This window comes from Patiria miniata, unplaced genomic scaffold (assembly GCF_015706575.1).
Source record: "Patiria miniata isolate m_02_andy unplaced genomic scaffold, ASM1570657v1 HiC_scaffold_22, whole genome shotgun sequence".
Classification (NCBI taxonomy): domain Eukaryota; kingdom Metazoa; phylum Echinodermata; class Asteroidea; order Valvatida; family Asterinidae; genus Patiria; species Patiria miniata.
Window position 1 is genome coordinate 16360496 of NW_024037061.1, and position 22222 is coordinate 16382717.

General features: G+C 40.5%; 2 protein-coding genes across 3 annotated transcripts in view; one reads left to right on the forward strand and one right to left on the reverse strand.

Annotated features, from left to right (window-relative positions):
• The window catches only part of LOC119730189 (4-hydroxyphenylpyruvate dioxygenase-like), a 15641-nt gene extending 12657 nt beyond the window's left edge, over positions 1-2984 (reverse strand). Inside the window, exons 1-4 of one of the 2 annotated variants that reach the window (XM_038202976.1) lie at positions 2966-2984; positions 2474-2500; positions 2279-2341; positions 233-337 (exon numbers count right to left, since the gene is read on the reverse strand). In XM_038202976.1, coding sequence (XP_038058904.1) covers positions 233-337; positions 2279-2341; positions 2474-2500; positions 2966-2980 — 210 coding nt within the window. In that variant the 5' untranslated portion in view covers positions 2981-2984. Of the gene's footprint in view, positions 1-232; positions 338-2278; positions 2342-2473; positions 2501-2598; positions 2747-2965 lie in introns of those variants that run through there. The other variant, XM_038202975.1, reaches the window with a different exon arrangement.
• LOC119730188 (phosphatidylinositol 4,5-bisphosphate 5-phosphatase A-like) lies at positions 2784-19352 on the forward strand. Its single transcript, XM_038202974.1, has 9 exons — positions 2784-2930; positions 4515-4731; positions 5110-5226; positions 8205-8380; positions 9976-10197; positions 11700-11865; positions 12498-12635; positions 14179-14373; positions 16607-19352. The coding sequence occupies exons 1-9, from the start codon at positions 2917-2919 to the stop codon at positions 16694-16696; spliced, it is 1335 nt and encodes a 444-aa protein (XP_038058902.1). The 5' UTR covers positions 2784-2916; the 3' UTR covers positions 16697-19352.
• The last annotated feature ends 2870 nt before the right edge of the window (positions 19353-22222 follow it).

The following is a 22222-nucleotide window of genomic DNA, read 5'->3' on the forward strand; positions in this document are numbered from 1 at the left end:
CATGCCACCCAGTACTTAGTAAAAGCCAGTAGGGAGTTCAGACGAAATTGATAGTTAACTCAAGTCTTATTCAGTGACTTAAGTAATTAGCTCATGCACTCTCTAAAACTAAAACACTTCTATGTAGGTATAGTTAATCGCTTAAAATGTACAAGACAAAAGCTTTGCGTTTTTTTGGTTAGGATAGGTAGACGGTTAGCCTACGTTCAAGTCTGAACATTCCTGCACCTACCTTGTCCTGCTTGACTGCATGTGATACCACCTCTCTACTCCCCGTTTCCAAGCCTTTGTAGGCATAGGGTTCAAATCCCATACGAGCGCAATAGTACGAGGCTGCCTGCAAAATTATAACAATGGTTAAATCTAAAGGCTGCTTACAAGATTTTAAAATAAATGCACCCCCCCCCCAAAAAATAAACCCAGCAAAGTTGAGTTTATTTCCCATTAGAAAATAAGAAGAAATCCACAGTGAAGAAAGTCAAATATTTGACCCCTAATTCCTAGATAATGTTCAGTGTTTGTTTAGTATTGATACTTTTTATTTGTAACCTCAGTGATGGGCAATCATTTTATTTATCAATATGAGTTTCAAAATAATTTTAGACTGAGAAAGGTCTTAAATTCCGAATTTGATCATTAATTACCAGAACTTCCCCACTGACCAAATTTTCCAAAAACCACTAAAGTAGCTTCAGAATTAGTTTGAAAATTTGGGACTCACTGGGATTGAGTGCTGAAAATCATGCAAAACGAAATCAGGCCAACTTTACTCATCATTTAGCCAGCAAAATTCTCCAAAATGTTCACTGGGCAAAGAAAGGGTCTTCCGTATTTCACCAAAAAGTTGAAGACTCAATTCAATTTGTAAAGGAGACATTTCTTCCATATTTTGCACATGAGATGGAAGTCAAGTGATTTCAAAATGGGGCTAAAGACTAGACTGGTGCATGTCCAACCATGGTCAACTATTTGAAAAGACTGACCTCTTAATTCGTTGTCATCAGTCTGGTGTCTGACTATGGAGAAATGTGTAGAAATAGAGACTAGTACCAGACATGCCAGTTGTTTCTTTTTGGCACAGTTGATTGATGAAGTACTGCATGGTTGGTGGACTGGTTGTTTCAGGTGCCAGTCTATTTTCTTGTATTGCATGTTTTCAATACCTTAAGTTTTGGGACTCTGATCATAAACAGTATTGAGAGTCCCAAAGTTTCGGACTAGTGTATGAGAGTAGTAGGCCCTACTGCATCAATCAACTGTGTCAAAAGAAACATCTGGTAACCTGTTTGTATTCTACCTAGTCCCAATAGTCATACAGGGCGTTGTGTCATGGAGAAGTCATGCCACCAGACTACTGAATGGTCAATCATTTCAAAAACTTGGACATGTACCAGTCTAGTCTTAGGCTTTGAATTGAAATCACTTCACTCTCAGCTACATACACATTAGTCATAAAGGTGCAAAATGTTGAAGAAAAGTTCGCCTTTAAAAATTGGATTGAGACCTCAAACTTGGCTGGTGGGATACTGATGACCTTGTCTTTGCCTCATGAAAATGTTGGAGAATCTTGTCTGCTGACTAAAAGAGCAAGTACAACTAAGGCCAAGTTCGGGCAAGGACCATTAGTCGACTAGTGGTTGATTTGTGACGTACCTTACGCCTGCGCACTAATAGCAAAGTGCGAACGTCTCTAGTCGAACGCTGGTCAAAATGTCATTGCAAAACGTCTGGATCCTGGCTCCCTGCTGTACGTTATGAATGCTCGTGGCTATGGTTACCAGCGAAGCAACCAACCCCAGTAGGTTGGTTCCAAATAGTCGACTAGCGTAGTGAACCATCGTCGACTAGACAGAGTTCGGGCAAGCGTTAGTCAACCAATGGTTAACTATAGTCCTTGCGCGAACTTGCCCTAGGTTGGCCTGATTTTGTTGTGCATATGTTTTTCTGCACTCAAGGTCCCAGTCTGCTTCAGAATATTACAAATAAAATACTTTTCATTTTTCCCCAATGAAATTTAAGCAAAAATCACTTTCTGTAAAAATAAGGGGTTTTTTTACTCCTTACTAACAAGAACTAGGGTCTACTTAACTAAAAAAAACCTATCATTCAACGGTTCAATGAGACTGCAGCAAGCCTACAAACACACCTCCAAAATTGACCAATCACAGCGCAGTATGCCGGTCCAGCCATCATGGCTGCACGGACACATCACGCGGCGCTGATGATAGCATTTTTCACCGACAGAAACCCCGCAAATCCCCGATATTTTATGACATACCTGCTTGGCATTTCCGACCCAGAATGTCAGATGATCAAACGCGATGAAACGTCCTTTCTCGGGCTGAAAAAAAATGACGAAGTTAAGAAATCATAGACCTTCCCTTTACAATCGTGCCAATGTCTGAATATTGTTGACATGATTTTAATGGTCTGCGCATGGAGGAAGGAAAATTTCACAATTTTTTTTACAAACCTTTTGGCCCTTGTCCGTGTATGTAGTCTGAAATAAAAGAGACAAAACATATCTTCAGATTAGTGTGAATATTTCAAGTATATTTAAAAATCAAGTGAAGTTGAAAAATGTAACATTTTGTTTACCATTTTCAATTTCTGGTCGGCGTGACTGATGCAGTGTACGTGTGTAGCTAGCCGGACGTCGTGTGTACGTGCGAGATAAAAATTCATGAGGCGGCTCGCTCACGCGCCTACACACCATCGCCGCGGCCGGCCTTATTACGTCATTGAATAATTACATATATTGAGCTATTGAGGGCGCTATTCAATATTATCGGTGATCAGAAAATTCTGAAAAAAAATCTCAAGGCTATTGCTTTGGCTTAATTCTGGCAGCCCTTGTCGTTTCTGGATCTGTGATGTTGGCAGAGTAGACATATACGACAGAGACTTGGTATAACTATGGCGGAATTAAGGTGAGTAGCCTATTAAATAACACAGAAAAGCTAACCTGCTTTGGGGTCATGTTGCGTCACTAGTCCGAAAATTTGGGACTCTCAATACTGTGTCACCCCCCTGGTCACAATAAGTTAGGCCATAGCCTAGGCCTAATTTCTATAAAATAAAATAAAAATGCACTTCCAGTTCCAGTGGGGGTAACATGATGACACTTTCTGCTATAAAACGAAATGATCAAATTATCATGAAATACCTTGCTGGATTGTTAGGGAGTGACAGTCTAAAGCATCCTGTAAAATTGTGGCTCCTGGTCACTTGCTGGTGTGCTGATATTTTCAAGAAAAATGGTATTTTTCCAACGCTGGTCAGCCGACCAGCGTTGGAGAAAACTGGCTTATTTACAAAAACTGCTCCTAATTTCATATTTAGTTATTCTGCATTTTCTTTGCAATTGATTACACACACCTGCGAAGAGGCACAAGCCTGCCAGACTGATTCTCTGACCTTACAACTTTTACAAGTTACAATTCCCCAAAGTCTACAAATTGCTCCGTTTCATCTTAAGTGGGGTCAGGGAACTAGACTAGTACAAGAACATGATTGGTTTTCTTGGTTTTTCCAGCATCTACAAGCCCAAAACGTGAAACAAGTCAGTTTAACAATATTTGCTATAACATACCGGTACTAATATCCTCCTAATCCATTTATTTCTGAAAATTGCAGCAAAAGCAAATGTTGTACATTCCCTTTAAAGTGTTGTAATTTCTATAAAAATGGCACTTCCAGTTCCAGTGGGGGTAACATGATGATACTTTTTGTTAAGTGTAAAGAAACCAGAAAAAAAAGTATAATGTGTGCTCTTAAGGTCTAGTTCTGTCTCTGACCTGGATCACCTTGCCTTATTTATCACAATTTGTCACATACATGTACATGTAGCCTAGCCCTACATGCATTTTCATAATCCTTAACAAGTGGGGTGCTAGCCTAGGGCCTATAGGCTATAGTATAGGCGGATCGACACAACTTTGCATGACCTCTGGTCAATGCGAGGTGAATACAAACGCTTGAACGTACAGCTTTGCACGACGATAATGCGTTCACCTCAGAGCATTTCCACCTCACTAGCCGGAAGTGACGCGCAAGTTGTGTCCTCCTATTAACTATTTGTGGGCACAACTAGAGAGATCTTTAAAAAAAATCCTAGTTCTGGTGAGCCCAGATGCTTTTACGTTTTATGTGTTTTTCTGACCACAAAACGCTGCATCTTCTGCTTCTGCTTCTGCTCATATACTGTACACAACGCCCTGTTGGACTATCTCGGTACAGTGGTCAAATGTGGCATGCGAGCTTAGATTCTGAAGTGGGCGCGGCCAACAGAAGTAACCTAGTATAACTGCCATATTACACAAGTGCTCACCTTGATCGTAACTAATGTACATCACGCAATCCTGGCCTTCTGTATTTGATGCACCCATGAACTGCATTCAAATTTTAAAACAAATTCAGGCTTTTGTTAGGTCCAGGTTTTTATAAGACGTTGTAGATGGGCACGACAATAATTTATAAAACAAGCCTTGTTTTCATCCTTGGCAACCTCGCAGTATTGTGGTGTGCACCTATAACGTAGCCACATTGGATCCACCTAAGGAACTCTTGAATGACCTCATCTGGCTGCACACTAGCGAGGCTCCGGACCTCTATGCCGTGGGCCTTCAAGAGGTCAGCTCCAAACCTCACGAGGTCATCCAGAGCACCCTCAGCGATGATCCCTGGACCGAGGCCATCTCGACATGCGTGTGTGAGAAGGGATACGTTATGGTGGGTACAATTCCATTGGCACTTTTTTTGTTGAGTCCACCACAAGTCCGGTCATTGGGCCAATAACATTCCAAAGACCATCTACAGTAAACTCCCTGGGGAGTATACAGCTGGATGCTGCCCTATTAGCACAACTTGGTAATTCAAACACATCTTTGCCCTCTTGGGTACTCATGTACTCCTGGGTAGAGAGAAGTAATGAGTGACAAAGTGCCTTGCCCAAGGACACACGCACCATACCCCCAGACTGGACTCGAACCCACAACCTGTGGAATTACCCACAGGATCATGAGTTCAAATCGCCAGACCGTGAGGCCAGGGCACTCTTTTCTGTGCAGAGAGTAATAATTTATTAATTATCTGGGGGTTTTTTTCTAGGTGAGTTCCATCCGACTTCAAGGTATCGTCCAGCTCTTGTTCGCTCGCATGGTTCACTTGCCGTTCCTGCGAGACATACAGACAGACTTCACACGGACGGGCCTGGGAGGCACTTGGGTAAGAAATGGCCTGGCATGGCATGGCACCTCTTGAGGGCTCAGTGTTTCTCATTTGAGACATTAACCCTCCTAGTGGGAAGTCCGCATTTTAGAGCAATACATGTATGTAAAACCCTTTCAAATCCTGCAGGTCAGTTTCAGGTGAAGGGATAAGAAGTAGGTATTTAGCACACATAGTCACTGCACAAAAACAGTACTGTGGGCAGCAGTGAAGCTTGACCAAATCTGCCAACTTGCGTAGTCTAGGGGCTAGACGTTGCATGGTTTGATACGCGACAACCCGCCGCTGCGATAACCCACCTCAAGAGGGCGCTATCATGACCAACCAATATCGCCCGCGGACTTGTCAGTAGCAACATCTAGGGTATCTCCTGAAATCTCCTCCCAGGCAATTACGGTCCATTTTCAGTCCCACACATACTACTCACAACAAAAGAGCTGACCAGTGAAGTTGCACAAAGGTTTGCTGCATCTTTTATTGTACTTTAAGAAATTTGAGAGTTTGCTTTGGAGCTACCATGAATTTTTAGAATTGCGCGCTGCATATATTAGGCCAAACAGGTGCGCGCGCATTACACAACCAATAGGAGATGTCCTAGACGTTGCTACTGACAAGTGCGTGGGCGATGTTGGTTGGTCGTGATAGCGCCCTCTCACGGCAGCGGGTTATCACGTATCAAACCATACAACGTCTAGCCCCTAGACTAAACTTGCCCTGAGCTTTACCAAACAAAAGAATTGTGCAGGGATGTGGAGGCTTATACGCCGAGCCTTAAAGAATAAAAATGAGATCAAATGTGTATTAAATGTACTGGTATAAAATAAGATCTGTTGCTGAAACGAATTATCAATTGTTACCTGAGGCAAATCATTTTTTTCAACGAACAGTGGAAGCACATCCGACGAACAGATACCGAGGTTCGCTACCGAGCGCTGGCTGGCCGGCCAGCCGTGCGTGGGCAAACTCTTTCGTTGGAATCCGATGTGATTGCATGCGTGCCCCGGTCATGCATGCAACACGCACGCTGTATGATCAGACCAAACCATTTTTTTGGTAATAAAGGGGTGTATTGTCTTGGAAACAATCATTATCAATATTTTCGCAGAAGAAAAGACCAACTAATACTTTTTATGGAGTCCGAAACATTTCTTTATACGACAGTCAGTTGTTCAACGTCACAATATATATTTTTTCTGGAAATGTATTCAAGAAACGACGTAAAACGCAAAACTGGTGCTAAATCACCCCTTACGAAATGAATGGATTCGTCCGTGCATCGTGCTGTTTTTGAAGAAAGTACGATCGTACACTTGATTTTTTGACGTTACTACTCGTTAGTTATCACAACAATTTGATAAGTTTTGTTGTAAAAAAAGGACTTATTTATTCTTAGGACAAAACAAATCAGCATCTGTTGCCACAAAGCAGGATTTGTAGCGCTCCAGACAGACTCCACATGGGTAGGTTGCATACTCTCTCAAGTGCTGCGGGAAAATATTGTCATTCGCCGGCACAGGCTGCCGGGCCATGCGCTAACTTGCCGGCAGCAATTCCCGGTGTTTATTTCTCATCATCAATGTTCATATTTCTCGCCAATCATAATCATCTTAGTCGCGCTTTAAATTGTGTTTCTTCATGTTTCCACCACTTTTTGCAATTTTCCTGTGGTACCTGATATCATTATCAGTAATGAAAAACAATGAAAACTTGAGACCTACATTTTTCCTTATGGAAAAGGACGTTGTATATAAACAGTTCTCTTATTAAAGGGAATATACAACATTTGCAAACATCGAAAAATAAAACTACCAAGTTTTTGCGAAATACCTTAATAGGATGTTGGTAAATGACAGTCTAAAGCATCCTGTAAAATTATGGCACCTGGTATACTGTCATTTTCAAGAAAAGTGGTATTTTTGTATCAATTTCCAACGCTGATCGGCCGATCAGCGTTGGAAACAACTGGCATTTTTTCAAATACTGGCCCCAATTGACCATTGCACTTGTTTGCAATCGATTACAAACCTATGAACGGGTACGAGCCAGCTAGACTGGTTCCCTGACCTTACAATTCCCCAATGTATGTAAACTGCTCTGTTTCTTCTTATATGGAGTCAGGGAACCAGACTACAGGAAAATGATCGTTTTTCTTGGTTTTTATAGCATTTTCGAACCCAAAACCTCCAAAAAGTCAGTGTAACTATATTTGCTTTATATTTCCAACCCCCCAATTCCATCCATTTCTGAAAATTACAGCAAAAGCAAATGATGTATATTCCCTTTAATCACTATTATCAGGGTTTGACTATAATGGCAAAGATTTCATGAAAAGGTAAACTTGGCGTAATGAATACTTTTTGAAAGACATCTAATGCTGACTACTTGTGTTGCATTTGTTTTACTTGTAAATGGAAATAATATTTATTTTTTTTTAAATAAAAAATCCAACAGGCCCACTTTCTGCAGCATACTGTTAGGGTTTTTTGCTCTTTTTCCAATCATGAATTATGCTTCCAAATGGCCTTAGATTGCACCACAGAGCATCTACAATGTCAAAATTTATCGGGGCCCTTGAGCGCGCCCCGGACCCCACCGCCGTAAGGGCTTCGCGCTTCGTGCTCGCAAGATCCATTCTTCGCATGCCCCTATCCTTTAATTTCATCCTGGCTAGAACCCTGAATGATCGTAATGTCATTTATTTACTGTGCAAATCAAAAAGTAGTGGTGGGATTTAAATCCGGATTTAAATGTGATTTGAATTCCACTTCGAATTCGGCTTTGGTTTTCGAAACTGGAGATTTGAAACCAGCCCTTAAAAAAAAATTAAGCCTTCCATTTTCTTTTTTTTTACACAGGCTTAAGAGAACTCTGGTATACATTGTAATCCCTTAATTTACTCCATGGTCTAGATAGCCTGCTCATTTGACCTATTAGTGACTAATATTTTAATTGTAGTGCTGGTAATGTTTTTACAGGGAAACAAAGGTGCTGTGACTATTCGACTGGACTGCTACGAACGCTCGCTGTGCCTCATCAACACACACCTAGCCGCTCACATGGAGAACTGGGCCGACAGAGACAAAGAATATCACACCATTGTCACTAGTCAAACCTTCTCACATCCAAAGACTCCAACAGTTCTAGATCACGAGTAAGTGACACCCAAAAACAGAAGCAAGGTTTTCTTTCGGTTTTTGTTTGGCAAGCCTACAGTGTTGAAGTTGAGTCCATCACAAGTCCATCACCAGTCCGGTCACAAGTCAATCACAAGTCCAGTCATAAGTCTGGTCACCTGATCACCTGGGGATAGAAATAACAGTGGAAAGCCTTTGTTTATTTGAATAGTGAGTCTTGGGGCAATACGTTGTTGGAGATACATGATAACCCAACGTCGCGAGATCGAGAGGGCATTATCAAGACGAACTGCTATGAGCCACTAACCGCCAGAAACAACGTCTTCAGAATAGTTTAGCAGATGTACAATGCGCGTGCACCTGGTTTGCCTTATATATACAGTGCGCATTAAAATCTTGTTGAAGATACATGATAACCCACCATCGCAAGAGGGTGCTATCACGACAAACTGCTATGAGCCACGAACCACCAGAAACAACGTCTTCGGAATCCTTTAGCAGATGTACAATGCGCGTGCACCTGTTTTGCCTAATATATGCAGCGCGCATTCAAAACATTTCATATGAGTTTCGAGTAAGACTGTTGTGCAACTTCACTGGTCAGCTCTTTTGTGGTGTGTAGTATGCGTGGGACTGAAAATGGACTGTAGTTGCCTGCAGAAGTAGCGCATACGCGCTAGTTTCCCCAGTTTTTCAGGGGGGACATTTTACAAGATTCCCAAGACAGTGTAACTGGCGGTTCATGGGTGATGGCGGTTCGTCGTGATAATGCTCTCTTGCGGTGGCCAGTTATCGCGGTGGCCGGTTATCGCTGTGACGGGTTATCAGTTATTATCGCAGCAGCAAGTTATCAAGTAACAACAACGTCTTTCTCCAAGACAATTGAATAGCTTGTGTCTTGACTGGATGACATGTAATGGACTCGTGTGGACTTGAGATGGACTCAAATACAACACCGTAAGCCTGGCTCATCAAAAGAACTTCTGATGTTGCCTGACGGGATTGTGAAAATAATAATAATAATAACAGAGCAAAAGTGCCTCTTTGTAGCTATATTTTCTTACAAAACTTATTTAGAGATACATAGGATCATTTGCTTTTTGTGCAGTTTTCTTTTTCATTTGAGCAACAAAATTGTTCAAAATCTAAAGTAGGGTGCATAACAACTAACCTGCAGTAGTTTGAGCTCAGTACAGTGGCAACTGGGGCCAATTGCTTTGCACCAAAAGTCTGGCTTATAAAAGCAGGTTGCCAGCCAAAACTCCACATGATGTATATTGCTCGTGATTAGTATTCAGCTGTTGTTTGCTTAGCATGAAAATCGCATGGAGTTTTGGCTGATAATTTGCTTTTATAAGCCAGACTTCTTTTGTGCTAAGCAAATTTTTTGTGCTTAGCAGCGCCGTGAAATTGGGCCCTGCAGTTCATTTTGAGAAAACGGAGGAAAACATTCGCACATTTGTTCAAGTCTCGTAACTGGATTCTGTTGCCGAATTGGGTAATAGTGATGTAGCCCCTTTGAGTACCAATGTAGGTGGATATGTGCAAAATAGGCATTATTATTGTTATTATTTATACTTACTATTGACCGGTAACTCTGTTTGACCCCCAGCTATATCATCTGGTTTGGCGACCTCAACTACCGCATCGAGGATCTCTCGGTTGATGTCGTCAAGTTTCTCAGTACACCCAAGAAACTCCACGTTCTCCTTGAGAAGGACCAGCTGAAGCTGTCCATGAGGAGGGGGCAGTCCTTCGAGGGGTTCCGCGAAGGCCCTGTAGCGTTCATCCCAACCTACAAATTTGATTTTCAAACGGACGACTTCGATACCAGGTAAGTTGGCATCAGCATTTGTGATAATCTGATTATCTGATTATCTCTGTCTTTGTATGTGTTGTATTCAAGTCCATCACAAGTCAGCACCCGATTTCACGAAACTCATTCTAACTTACGATGCATCGCAGTGCTGCGACGTGTCGTATCCCTACGATGCGACGCGTCCTTCAATCCATTTCACAAAACACGTCGTAAGTGCGACGCGTCGTATGTGTATTTATAGCACAATATGGTGACTGTTGCGTGTATTTATTCAGTATACAGTAAATAGCCGTCTGACAGTCAACAAACAGTCCTCGGATCTCCGCTCCAAAAGTTTTTAAAACGAAAAACAAAATGGTGAACGTGTGTTGCAGTTTTAACGAAAACAAGCTCATGGTGGACTGATAGCTCCTTTGGAATTTAAACTGCAATATTCCATGCTAGTTCATAATTATTCAATGCATTTTCCTTTTGCAACTTTACACACATTGTCTCGGTATTATAGTCTTGTTTATGTAATTTTTATGGCATAAAACTGGCTAAGAAAAGGATGCTTCTTATTTTGCGATGACCATCAGTCATGCCGTAACTTGCGATGTGTTTTAAGCCGTTGTCAAGGAATTTAAGATGCATTCAACACATCGCAAGTTTGGTGAAATGGATCGTACAATGCGTCGCGAGTTGCTACGTGTTACACGTCGTAACTCGGGTTGCGACGCGTCCTAGCGTTTTGTGAAATCGGGCCCTAGTTACAACTAACAGAGGATGAACAGTAACAAAGGACTGCCTTTGTTAAGGATCTTTTGAGTAGCTTGTGAGTTGACTTGAGACTGGATGACCTGTGATGTACTTGTAATGGACGTGTGATACACTGAGCTTTGTTATACCACAGTAATAGATTGTTAATATCTATTGGTCCATTGTCGATCACGTGTCATGCCACAAACACGCATGTACAGCGATGTATGCCGCGCGCGCTTGGTAGATGAGTGATGTTCCCCATGGGGTACATTACCTTTTTCTTTCCCGCTGTTGAAAATGTCGTTTCCACCGCGTTGTGGCTCCCATTTTTAATTCAAAATTTGCCGAGTCATGTTTTGAATTGCTCCCAAAATCAGCGTCCGGGGCATGTTCTCATTCAGCCAATTGCAGCTGCGCGCGTGCTGAATTGACGCATTATAGCAACCGCGCACACGGGTGTGTCGTGTCAACACTTGTCCGCATCCATTCACAGATGCGCCGAATTACAACACCAACCACTAACGGAAATTTCCAACGATGCGTCAAGTGGAAATGGCCTTCTATCATTGTTTTCTTCAAAATGACAGCATGCCAGAAAGAATAATTTCACAGAGAGTTTAGTGTCGTTACTATCTTTAAACCAAGTAAGCTTTTCAACAAAAATTTCGTCAGTTAATTTTTGGATAGCTGCAAATGATATACTCTACCTTTAAATAGGTTGACTCTGTTCATGTGCGTGCTTGGACTCTCACACCAAGAAATTTATTTTGTTTCAGTGCCAAGCAGCGGCCGCCAGCCTGGACAGACCGTGTCCTGTGGAAGGTCCACCCTAAGCATGCCGGGGAGGAGACGGACTTCTGCGTGACGCAAATGGCTTACCGTTCCCATGGAAACGTCAAGTGGAGCGACCATAAACCAGTCAGCGCTGAGTTCAGATTAGGGGTAAGTATGTGGCTGTTGAAATGTTTGGCTACTTTTGATAGTCCAATGTAAATTTCGATGTAACTTGTGTGGACAGTATAGAGAATTGGTATACACCGATGTTTTTTGTTGTGTTCGCTTTGTTTGGCAGGGGGGTGTCCACACAATATCTGCATTTTTTGTTTATACATGTATGTCAGAGCGAGTTTTTATTTGGAAACTATAAGATAAAAAAATTATGTAGAAATTGCTAAGGCACAAATTATTGTCATGTGGCTTTTTCATTCAATGTTGGTGGTTCTGATCTTTGGGAATCTAAACTGTTTAATAATTATACACATGTAGACGTGTGTGTGCGTTGTGATTATTCAGAGCAAGTATGATAACCCCTTCCTTTGTTTTCGAATTAGTTTTTAGTGGAAAGATTTTTGTCAGCAGGGGGCATTTAAACCAATCAATCAGTCAATATTTTATTTCATCACAATTAAAAATTTTAAAGGTTAAATTCATTTTCACACAAAATAACAGCTTTCAAGATATCAAAATACAAGGCAGAGAAAAAAGCTAAAGCTCCTTAAAAAGTTAAAGATTCCATCTTGTAAATCACCAATTTCCTACGACAGTTAACATGACAACTGAATTGTATCTTCAAGGTCTCCATGGAATCAGCGCAGGCATTGGTAACCTTTGACCCTATCGAGTCCTGGAGGAGAGGAGAGGATGCACAGTGTACCTACACGGTGGTCCCAGGCACAAGAACTAGCAACTGGGACTGGGTGGGATTGTATAAGGTAGGCTGGGGAGAAGAATCATGAATTCCCCCCCCCCCCCCCCCGCCCCCTCTCTGACATTTTTAATACCAAGCTGAGAAATGAAGTGTGCCCTCCTTCCACCTTCACAAATATACCGCTGAAACTACATGCTCATTTTACATTAACTTTGGATTAAAAACAGTCAAGAAAATTTTTGTACCGAAAAAAATTGAAGGGTTATCCAGCCGCATGTACAGCAGTAATTGCTGGGTCTACCTTCCTCAGTCCTACAAAATCTTACCAACCCTTGCTTTTGAAGAATGTGAGAGGGTTTAGTTTAATGACTTTCATTTTGAAAACAATTGCATACAGGAGCATTGCTTTGTTAAAATTTGAATGCAGAAGCTCAGTTAAATTTATGCTTGTGTGCAAGGGCGTCAATCACTTTTCAAAAGTGGGGGGGGGGGGGGGACATTCGTTGATCAGAACTAATGCGAGCGCGAAGCCCTTACGGCGTGTGGTTCAGGGCCCGCTTCAAAGCTCTGAAAATTTTTGGATTCTAGACGCCCTGTGTTGCGATCTGAGGCAATTTCTGGCCACTTTAACAAATTTTTTTGGCAAAAGATTGTAATTTAAACATCATTTTTAAGTTTGGAGTAAATGAATCAGCTATTCTGTGCTATAGAATCATATGTAGGCTACATTTTTTTGGAGGGGGACGAAAAAAGTGTGGGGGGGGACAAATGATATGATATCCCCCCACTTTAAAAAGTGGGAGGGGGGGGGAGGGACTTGTCCCCCCATCCCCCACCAATTGACGCCCATGCTTGTGTCGGCAGCCTTATATCAACACACAATTATCCTTCATATGAATCTGAGTAGTAGACTTGGAAAGGCATCCATCAGGAAACATCACTGCAATTTGTTTTTGTTGGTTTTGCGTACAGGCCTGCAGCTGATTTCGTGAAACAGTGCATAACAAACACTGTACGTAGTACTTACGCAACAAATTTTTTGCGCAGCTGCGCAATAATCTTACGATTGATTTCATGAAATTAGGTGCAACATTTTGAATTGTCTAATAAACATCTTGGACAAGGTTAATAACAGCATTTACGACGGCTGTTTGTGTATGATTTTGTTTGGTCATGAAACAGTCGTTGAATCACCTCCGCCTGTCATTTTGAATCGCGTAGCAACTCTAAATACACTGTCACGAGTAAAATAGCCATTCTTTTACTTCAAACACAAAGTTGTGCAATAACAGGCTCCATGACGATCACGATTTGCTGGTAAAGTAGTTCATTTTCAGTTTCTACACCACAAGTTAGGCCATCTAAAATAATTGCGCAAATTATGCTATAAGTTGTTGTGCAAGACGCGGACTTATGCACTATAAGTCTTTTGTGAAAGTATCATAACTAAAATGTTGCGCAGTGTGAAATGTTGTGCAATTCGCGCAGTAAATTGTGCCGCAAGTGGACTTATGCCGTTGCGTAAAGTTTTATGAAATCGGCCGCTGGACTTATTTATAAGAAGCAATCATCCTGTCATTGTCTGTGTGTTGATTAATACACCATAGGTTGGATTCCAGACCCCAAGTCGCAGCTATGTCACTTACGTATGGGCCGTGCCCAACGGGGAAACGAGACCAGCGTCTGGGTGCCAGGTTACCTTCAAGGCCAGCTACCTCCCCCAAGACATTTTCTCCAAATACGTGTTGTGTTACTTTAGTAAGGTCATGAACTGCGTGTTGGGAGTCAGTAACGTCTTCAGGGTAAGTGCGCCAAATTTTGGGGATGCGGCAAAAGTAAAGTAAATTTCTAGAAAGAAGACTTTTCGAACAAAGTATTGTTTTTCTTCGGTTGTGTTGTTTATTTGGGTTAGTCTGTTTGGTTCTTATTTTCAACAAGTATTTATTGAGGATGACAGACTATATTTGGGTTACTTTTGTTAAGATGATAAAGCAAAGCATATTTTCTAATTTTTATATATAATTCTGAAAACGGGGGAAAAAATGGTGGTAGTGTGTTTGGAGGACAAGTAGTGGATCAAATCAAAGTTGAAATTTAGGAGGTGTATATAGAACTTACAACTTACATGTTTATTTATTTGAACATGTGGAATTTGTGGTACTTAATGTCCGCACCAGTATTCTTGATATTGATTTTTGTTGAACAATATGCATCCTGCATTGGTGGCCAATATTGCATTTCCAATCGCAATAGAGTACCAGAGTGTGCCACGTATGCTGGTTCACGCAGCACACCCGCATAGCTTAAGTTCGTGAAGACATCGGGGCTTGAACCAGATAAAGAAAGCTGACATCAGACTTCACTACTCTATGTGCTTAAATAACATCATTTAAAGGGAAGATACAACATTTGCAAACATCAAAAAAACGAAACGATCAAATTATCACGAAATACCTTACTGAAATGTTAGGGATTGACAGTCTAAAGCATCCTGTAAAATCGTGGCTCCTGGTGTGCTGACATTTTCAAGAAAAACTGTATTTTTCCAACGCTGGTCGGCTGACCAGTGTTGGAAAAAAACAGGCTTGTTTCAAAAACTGCTCCAATTTTTTCATATTTAGGTATTCCGCATTTTGTTTGCAATAGATTACAGAACCTATGAAGGGGTACAAACCTGCTAGAGTGATTCTTTGACCTTACAATTCCCCAAAGTCTTTACGTTTCTCCGTTTCATCTTAAGTGGGGTCGGGGAACCAGACTACAAGAAAATGATTGGTTTTCTTGGTTTTTCCAGCATAAACAAGCCCAAAACGTGAAACAAGTCAGTTTAACAATATTTGCTATAACATACTTATCCTCCAAATCCATTTATTTCTGAAAATTGCAGCAAAAGCAAATGTTGTACATTCTCTTTAAATGTTGTTCATGACTTATCAAGCAGAACTTATTACTGTTGCAGTATGGGTAACACAAGTAAAAGCATGAAACAAAAGACCAGAAGAAAGTGCATTGAATTCTAAAGTATCAGTATTAATACTCATCAACACATGTTGGGTCCTAGTTCATGAAAAAAAAAATAACACAGGATAAAAATGTAAAATTTTCCAAAATTTTCTGTTGTAAGGGCCTTGCTAAAATGTATCTGCTTTGTTTTGTTTGCTTTTGATGTTTCTGTTCTTTCTCTTTTCTCTTTATGCCCGTCCTGTGCCCTGTCATTTTCATCACCTTGCCCACTGAACCCTCACTATCCCGTCCTCTTTTCCCCTGCTCAAATGTTCCCAATCTACCCCTTTCTCCCTGACCATGTTACTTGTGTTACCATTGCCATCGTACCTTCCATTTCCTAACCTTAATCACTTTCTATCATCCACTCATACGTGTACCTTTAATATGCCTCTAAATCCAAACGTTGCTTGTGCACGTCTTCTGTCCCTTCTTGAATCTACTTACTTTTCTGTGATGATGTTCTCTCTCTGTTTTCATTTTTACCACACCTATTTCCCCATAACATGTACCTGTTATTTCACTTTTCACTCCCTATTACCCCTGTTGCCAAATATTGCCCCATTTCGCCTCCTATTTTCCCTTCCCTGGACATTATCTGTTCTCTCTCCTTTGTCCGACCATATTACATACTATTCTCATCAATCATGCATGATATTTTCATCACAACCTATACCCCAATACATTTTTGGCCATTCCCAATTGTTGCCCCTCCCCTATTTAACGCTCCCCTGCACCATTCACAACTGGTCCTGCTCCTCCCCCCCCCCCCCCCCCGGCTCACTACTGCCTGGTATTGACCCCGATGTTGCCTATTCCACCAATTACCCACTATTTCCCCTTGATGCCAACTATTGCCCTCTTGTCCCACTATTGCCCCTTGATGCCAAACATTGCCCTCTTGTCCCACTATTGCCCTTTGATGCCCATTATTGCCCTCTTGTCCCACTATTGCCCCCTGTTGCCCCCTAATGCCCACTGTTGTCCCCTCTGGCGTCCCTATTGCCCTGGGTGTTTTTGCATGCACTATAGATCCTTCCCTCTGAGGAGGACAACATTCAATTTGTTGGCTACGATCTGCAAGGCACAGCAACAGTCCTCCGTGACATGGCAGGCATATGAAAACCACACAGCAGCAGTTACATATGTATGTAGTTTAGTTCATCACAAGTCCATCACAGGTCTGGTCACAAATAAGATGAATAATATCAAAGGAATGTCTGTTCATCATCATCACTTGGGGCTTGACTTGACTTGGGGCTGGATAACTTGAGATCATCAGATCGACTTGAACAGACTTCTAATGTACTTGTGATAGACTCCACTACAGTACTGCACAACGGGGATCAAATCACGTGGTGTAGACCAGAGCTAGTTCTGAATGTGTTGTGTTGTATTGCACTTATTCCATACTTTGTTCGGTTTATTCTCCCACAGTACGTCAGCATATTTTAGAAATAGAATTTAAGAAGTTTGCTTGTTGAACAATAACACACAAGCTAGGGAAGGCACTTGTTAGCATAGATGCACAGCACATTAGCAAGTGCTCAAACCCTCATAAATATCAGCTTTAAATTTCCCAGATGATTTGGATCTTCCCTTTTTATTCTTTTGGAAATTTGCAGCAGCACAATCAACTTGTTTTTCAGTATTTGCTAGATTTAGGTACGGTGCGGCTCACACTATGAAAATGTTCAAGGTTAAAAATGCCGTTTGACGGTTAAATCAGGAAACCACACATTTTAACCGTGCCGGCGCACGATTGAAACACGGTTAAATAAGGGGACCAAAAAGTATATGATTAAAACAGGTGTCTTTTCGGGACTGATCAGTCAATCGACCGTGTTTTTATTAGTGCCTACTTGATCATGACTTTGAAATTCAGAGAACTTTTGCACAAAAGGGGAGGCCACATTTAGCTCAGTGCTATGTGCTGAGAATATCTCCTATAATCTTGCATTGTCACATTTCAGAGATTTCTTGCATCATTCTCAACATGTGTACTTAAATTAAAACCAAATTTGCATATGTCATTTATGCAGGCAAATATCAAGTTTTGTATTTGCAATAACTTGCCATATTTTATGAGTAGATTGATACAAATAGCTAAAGAAATGTTTATGCTTTATATAATTTGTTTTTAATGATCTAAATTTAAATGAATATTTTTATGAGAAGCTTCAGAAGTTGTTTGGATTTTAAACATTTTTACCTGCTCTGCATAATTGAGAAAAAGTTAAGCAAAAAAGGAGAGGCAACCATACAAAACGGCAGCTTAAAAGAGGTCTAACATTGTGCAGGTCTGAACAAGTCGGTCAGAAAGATAAAAAAGAAGCTTGTTTTAAAATAAAAATTTGGAAATAATATTGAATGGATCTGTTTGTAAATATATGCAAATGTCACGCTACCTGTAAAAAGTGTTTGTAGAAGAAGTGTAACGGGATTGCTTGTGATGAAATTTTTAAGAGTGATTTTTTTTTGGTGTGAATTGTGTGAAAAAAAGAAGTTTTTTTTTAAAAGTTATCAAGGCTGAAATTGATGTTGGTTTAATATATGAACGTGTGTATGCAATTTGATTGTTTCATGTACCCATCTATTGTTTATGTTCTGTAAAACTATTTTGATTAAAGCTATAGAAAACGGTAGCAGAAATTTACAGAACACTTTGGAGACAAAAATCACCAGGAACCTGAAACGCTTTTGTTCCGGTCAGAATGTCTGGAAGTGAACAAGGAGCGCCATTATTCAAATGTCAGACATTTTGTCAGGAACAAAAGTGTTTTCGTACATTTCTGGTTCATTGAAAATCTTGACAATGTAAAGATTGCCCATAGATCAGACAATGAATGCACTTAGTTTTCTAATCTCTGAGAACTTTTTCAGACAAATACGACAAATACTGACAGTTTTCAAGTTCTGAACTTAAAGGCAAATAGGATCATTTGCTGTTTGTGCAGTGTTTTCGTTTATAGCAACAAACTTGCTCAAAAACTTAAGAAGGGTCCAGAACAATTAACTTGTTGAAGTTTCAGCTCAGTTGATACTGTACATTTTGAGAAAACAGAGAAAATGTAACTGGATTCCGTTGCTAACGCACATTAAAAACTGTAACCACGGGCACATTTTCCTAATTAAAACCACCCTTATTTAATATTTTCTTCTTAATGATACCATTTCAGGCAGACTAATTTCACAGGGTATTTGGTACCAGTCCTATCTTCACTTTGAGAAAGGATTTTCTCGTTAAATCGGTGCATACATATCCGGGTAAATGCCAGTGTTCCAAAACTACCTTTAAACATCCTCACCCATTTTTGTTTGGACAAACCCTGTATATAAGCTCTAAGGGGTGCCATTTCAAACTGATAGTAATAAGGCTGTGCAAAGTCGAAGAGTTTATTTAACAGTTGCCTGCAGTGGGCTGCTATAGTAGGCACAAAGATTTAAAGCTTAAGACAAACTCTCTCATGTTTGAAAAACAGTGCTATTTAAGGTTGTCAAATTAAGAACACAGTTGTTGAAATTTAGACTTTTTTTTAGAGTGTGCAGCTCAGAGGAGCATGTTTAATATTAGAATATACGTTTATATTTATTCAAGAGTGCAATAGGATAAATGCTGTGTTGCGAAGGAGATTTAGATTATATTTTGGTTGTGTAGTGAATTACTTTCAAATGTTTAAATTACTAGGAGTTCATGAATGGTGCTGTGTATAAATGTTTCTTTACTCTTGGTACTTTACCCAGTGTGTTATATATACCAAAACCATTTCATATTTGACTGATGCAGTATGTTTTGAATGATCTTTGGTCAAGATTTTTTGTCACTTATTTGTTCGGATTGTTGAACGCTTAGAATATTTGCTTTAATATCATTTGAGGTATGTTGAAGTGCCTTAACTTCATTCAAACTTTCAGGGAAATTATTTGTACTTTCATTGCATTGCATTCCCTGTCGTTTTTATAATATATGCTCTGTATTGTAACGTTTGTCTGTTTGGTCGTAACAAACCAACAGTTTTTAACAGCTAGGCCAAAAAAAAATAAGTCGGTCTCTGGTCAGCGCGCGCGTCGATTTTAATCATGCGCGTCAATTTTTTTTTTCCAAAATGTTCCGCGGTAGCTCCAACAGCGCCCTCTATTGTCGCACCTCCTCAATTTTTTTTTACCAAAGAGCACCAAGGAATGGGAAATTGCACTAAGGCAAATGATCGAGAGCACCAAGAAAAATTATGGAGGACACCAATGTACATGAGGACACCAAATAGCAAAATAGTACCCCACCTTGTCTGTACAATCCAAGCTTGAAGAAAAAAAAAAAGCCGCGTCCCCGCGTCAATTCCGGAACTTTGGTCTGACCAGAGACCGAATATTTTTTTTTTGACCTTATAATAATATGAGTGATATCATAAGTATTCTTTTTTATTATTAGATTTTTTTGTTGTCTTCATTTTGGGTTTATAATACCTTCATAGGAATACAACATATTTATGCTCTTGATTTTTAAGTAGAAATATTTTATTTGAAATAGCTGGAAATTTATTCAAAATTACTTTAATTCTGTTAAGTGAAAGTATATCATTTTTAGTTTATCTGTAGAAAATCAAATTTTTAGACAAGATATCATATTTATCATAATTACAAGACTTTTAATTTATAGTATGAAATATTGTCAATGTTTTAAATTTCCATTGAATTATTTATAGGAATGTAATTTTTGAAATATTTAATCATAGGTGCAAATGCAACAATGGAAAATAAATTTAAAGAGCGATTAATATCAACTGGTTATTGCTGCAGTTATGTTGGTGTGGTTCTACGTGAAGGGTAAAAATGGGAATTTTAAACCCCCCCCCACGCTTTTGCTGTAGGCCCTACTGAATTTGAGAATACATGTACTACAGTTTGATAATAAAACCCAGCGCAGAGGGTTTTATTTCTCTCGTTGAGGCAAGGGTAGACAAAGAAAAGGCCCTTATGTCAACAAGGGCGATCAATTGCGATGAAAATTTGACCTAAAAATTTAAGAAATTTCATCCTCTAAAACGTTAAATATGTGACTGAATGGGTTTCAAAAATAATAATCCACTTATCTCAGAGGCAGAGGGGAAGGCGCAGTGGCAGATCAAGGGGTAATTGAGGGCTGCCCCCCCCCCCCCAACCCCGCGTCCAACTTCTGACGAATGTTGTATTAGGAAAATGGGGCCAACAATAATAAATTGAATTCCAAAGTCCCTAAATTTAATCTCAAATTGCCTTAGAATGTTGGAGAAAACATCGTATATTTCTAATTTGTCGGGGGGGGGGCATACCCCAGACCCCACCCCTATCAACCCCCCGTTTCCTGAAAACTGGACCCGCCCCTGAGGCGTTTTGTAATTAAGACGCTGTTTTAAATAAAGAAATCATGTGGACTTCCCATGTAGCTTTTTTGCTGACGGCACAACCAAAATGATGCACTGATCAAGGGCGGATTCGGAGGGGGGCTGAAGCTGTGCCGGGGGGGGGGGCAGAGGGGGTCTCACATTTGAAAACATGGCCATATATTTTTTGAGAAAAGTTTGGTCGCTGCCAAAGGTGGGGGTTCTGGAGCCCATCGCCATTTTGAAAAAAAATGATGCCTACACTCCATTGCAAAATAAGTGTAGATCAATTTTAAGGACCAATTTCATCCAAATTTCACAGAAATACAAGCTCACAGTTCTTTACGGCTTCCACTTTTTTTTTAAAACAATCCCTCAAGTTCATGGCCCGCAAAATGCTCCAATAACAGAGAATTTTATGGATGATGCAAATAGTGATTTGGCGGCGTAGGCAAGTTTGGTCTTACAGGCGCGGCCTGCAACTGTAGGCGTGCCAGCGCTACTACTAGTCCGAAAATTTGGGACTCTCAATACTGTGTATGAGAGTCCCAAAACTTAAGGTATTGAAAACATGCAAAACAAGAAAATAGACTGGCACCTGAAACAACCAGTCCAACACAGCTTCAGTACTGCATCAATCAACCATGCCAAAAGAATTTAAGAAGCATGTGGCATGAAGCGGGAACTAGTCTCAATTTACTACACATTTCTCCATAGTAAAGCCACCAGACTATTAACACTGAATGAAGAGATCAGTCTTTCCAACTAGTTGGACCATGGTTTGACATGTACCAGTCTAGTCTTTAGCCCCATTTTGGAATCACTTGACTTCCCTCTCATGTGCAAGAATCGAAGAAAAGTCTCCTTTAAAAATTGAATTGAGTCTGCAAACTTGGTTGGTGAAATACTGAGGACATTTTCTTTGCCCCAGTGGAATTTTTGGAGAAATTTGCTGGCTAAACTGTGAGTAAAGTGGGCCTGATTTAGTTTTGCACGTTTCAGAGCACTCCAGAGCCCTGTCTGCGCTACTACTATACGCACCACGCACCGCGTGTGCTTCCTACGTGCCTAGCGCGGGAAATACAAAAAGCAATTTGTCTCATGCGCCTCGAGAAATTCCAAGCCACGCTAGCGCTGGACGCAGAACGGCAACCCAACTTTTTCGTTCTAAAATAGTAAAAAGTTTCCTTTCAACTTTTGGTACGACCATCTCAAAGCAACTATTTGGGGAAGTGCTTTCTTATCACATCTGAAGCTTCTGAAATGTAGGACATTTCTGGACATAAGC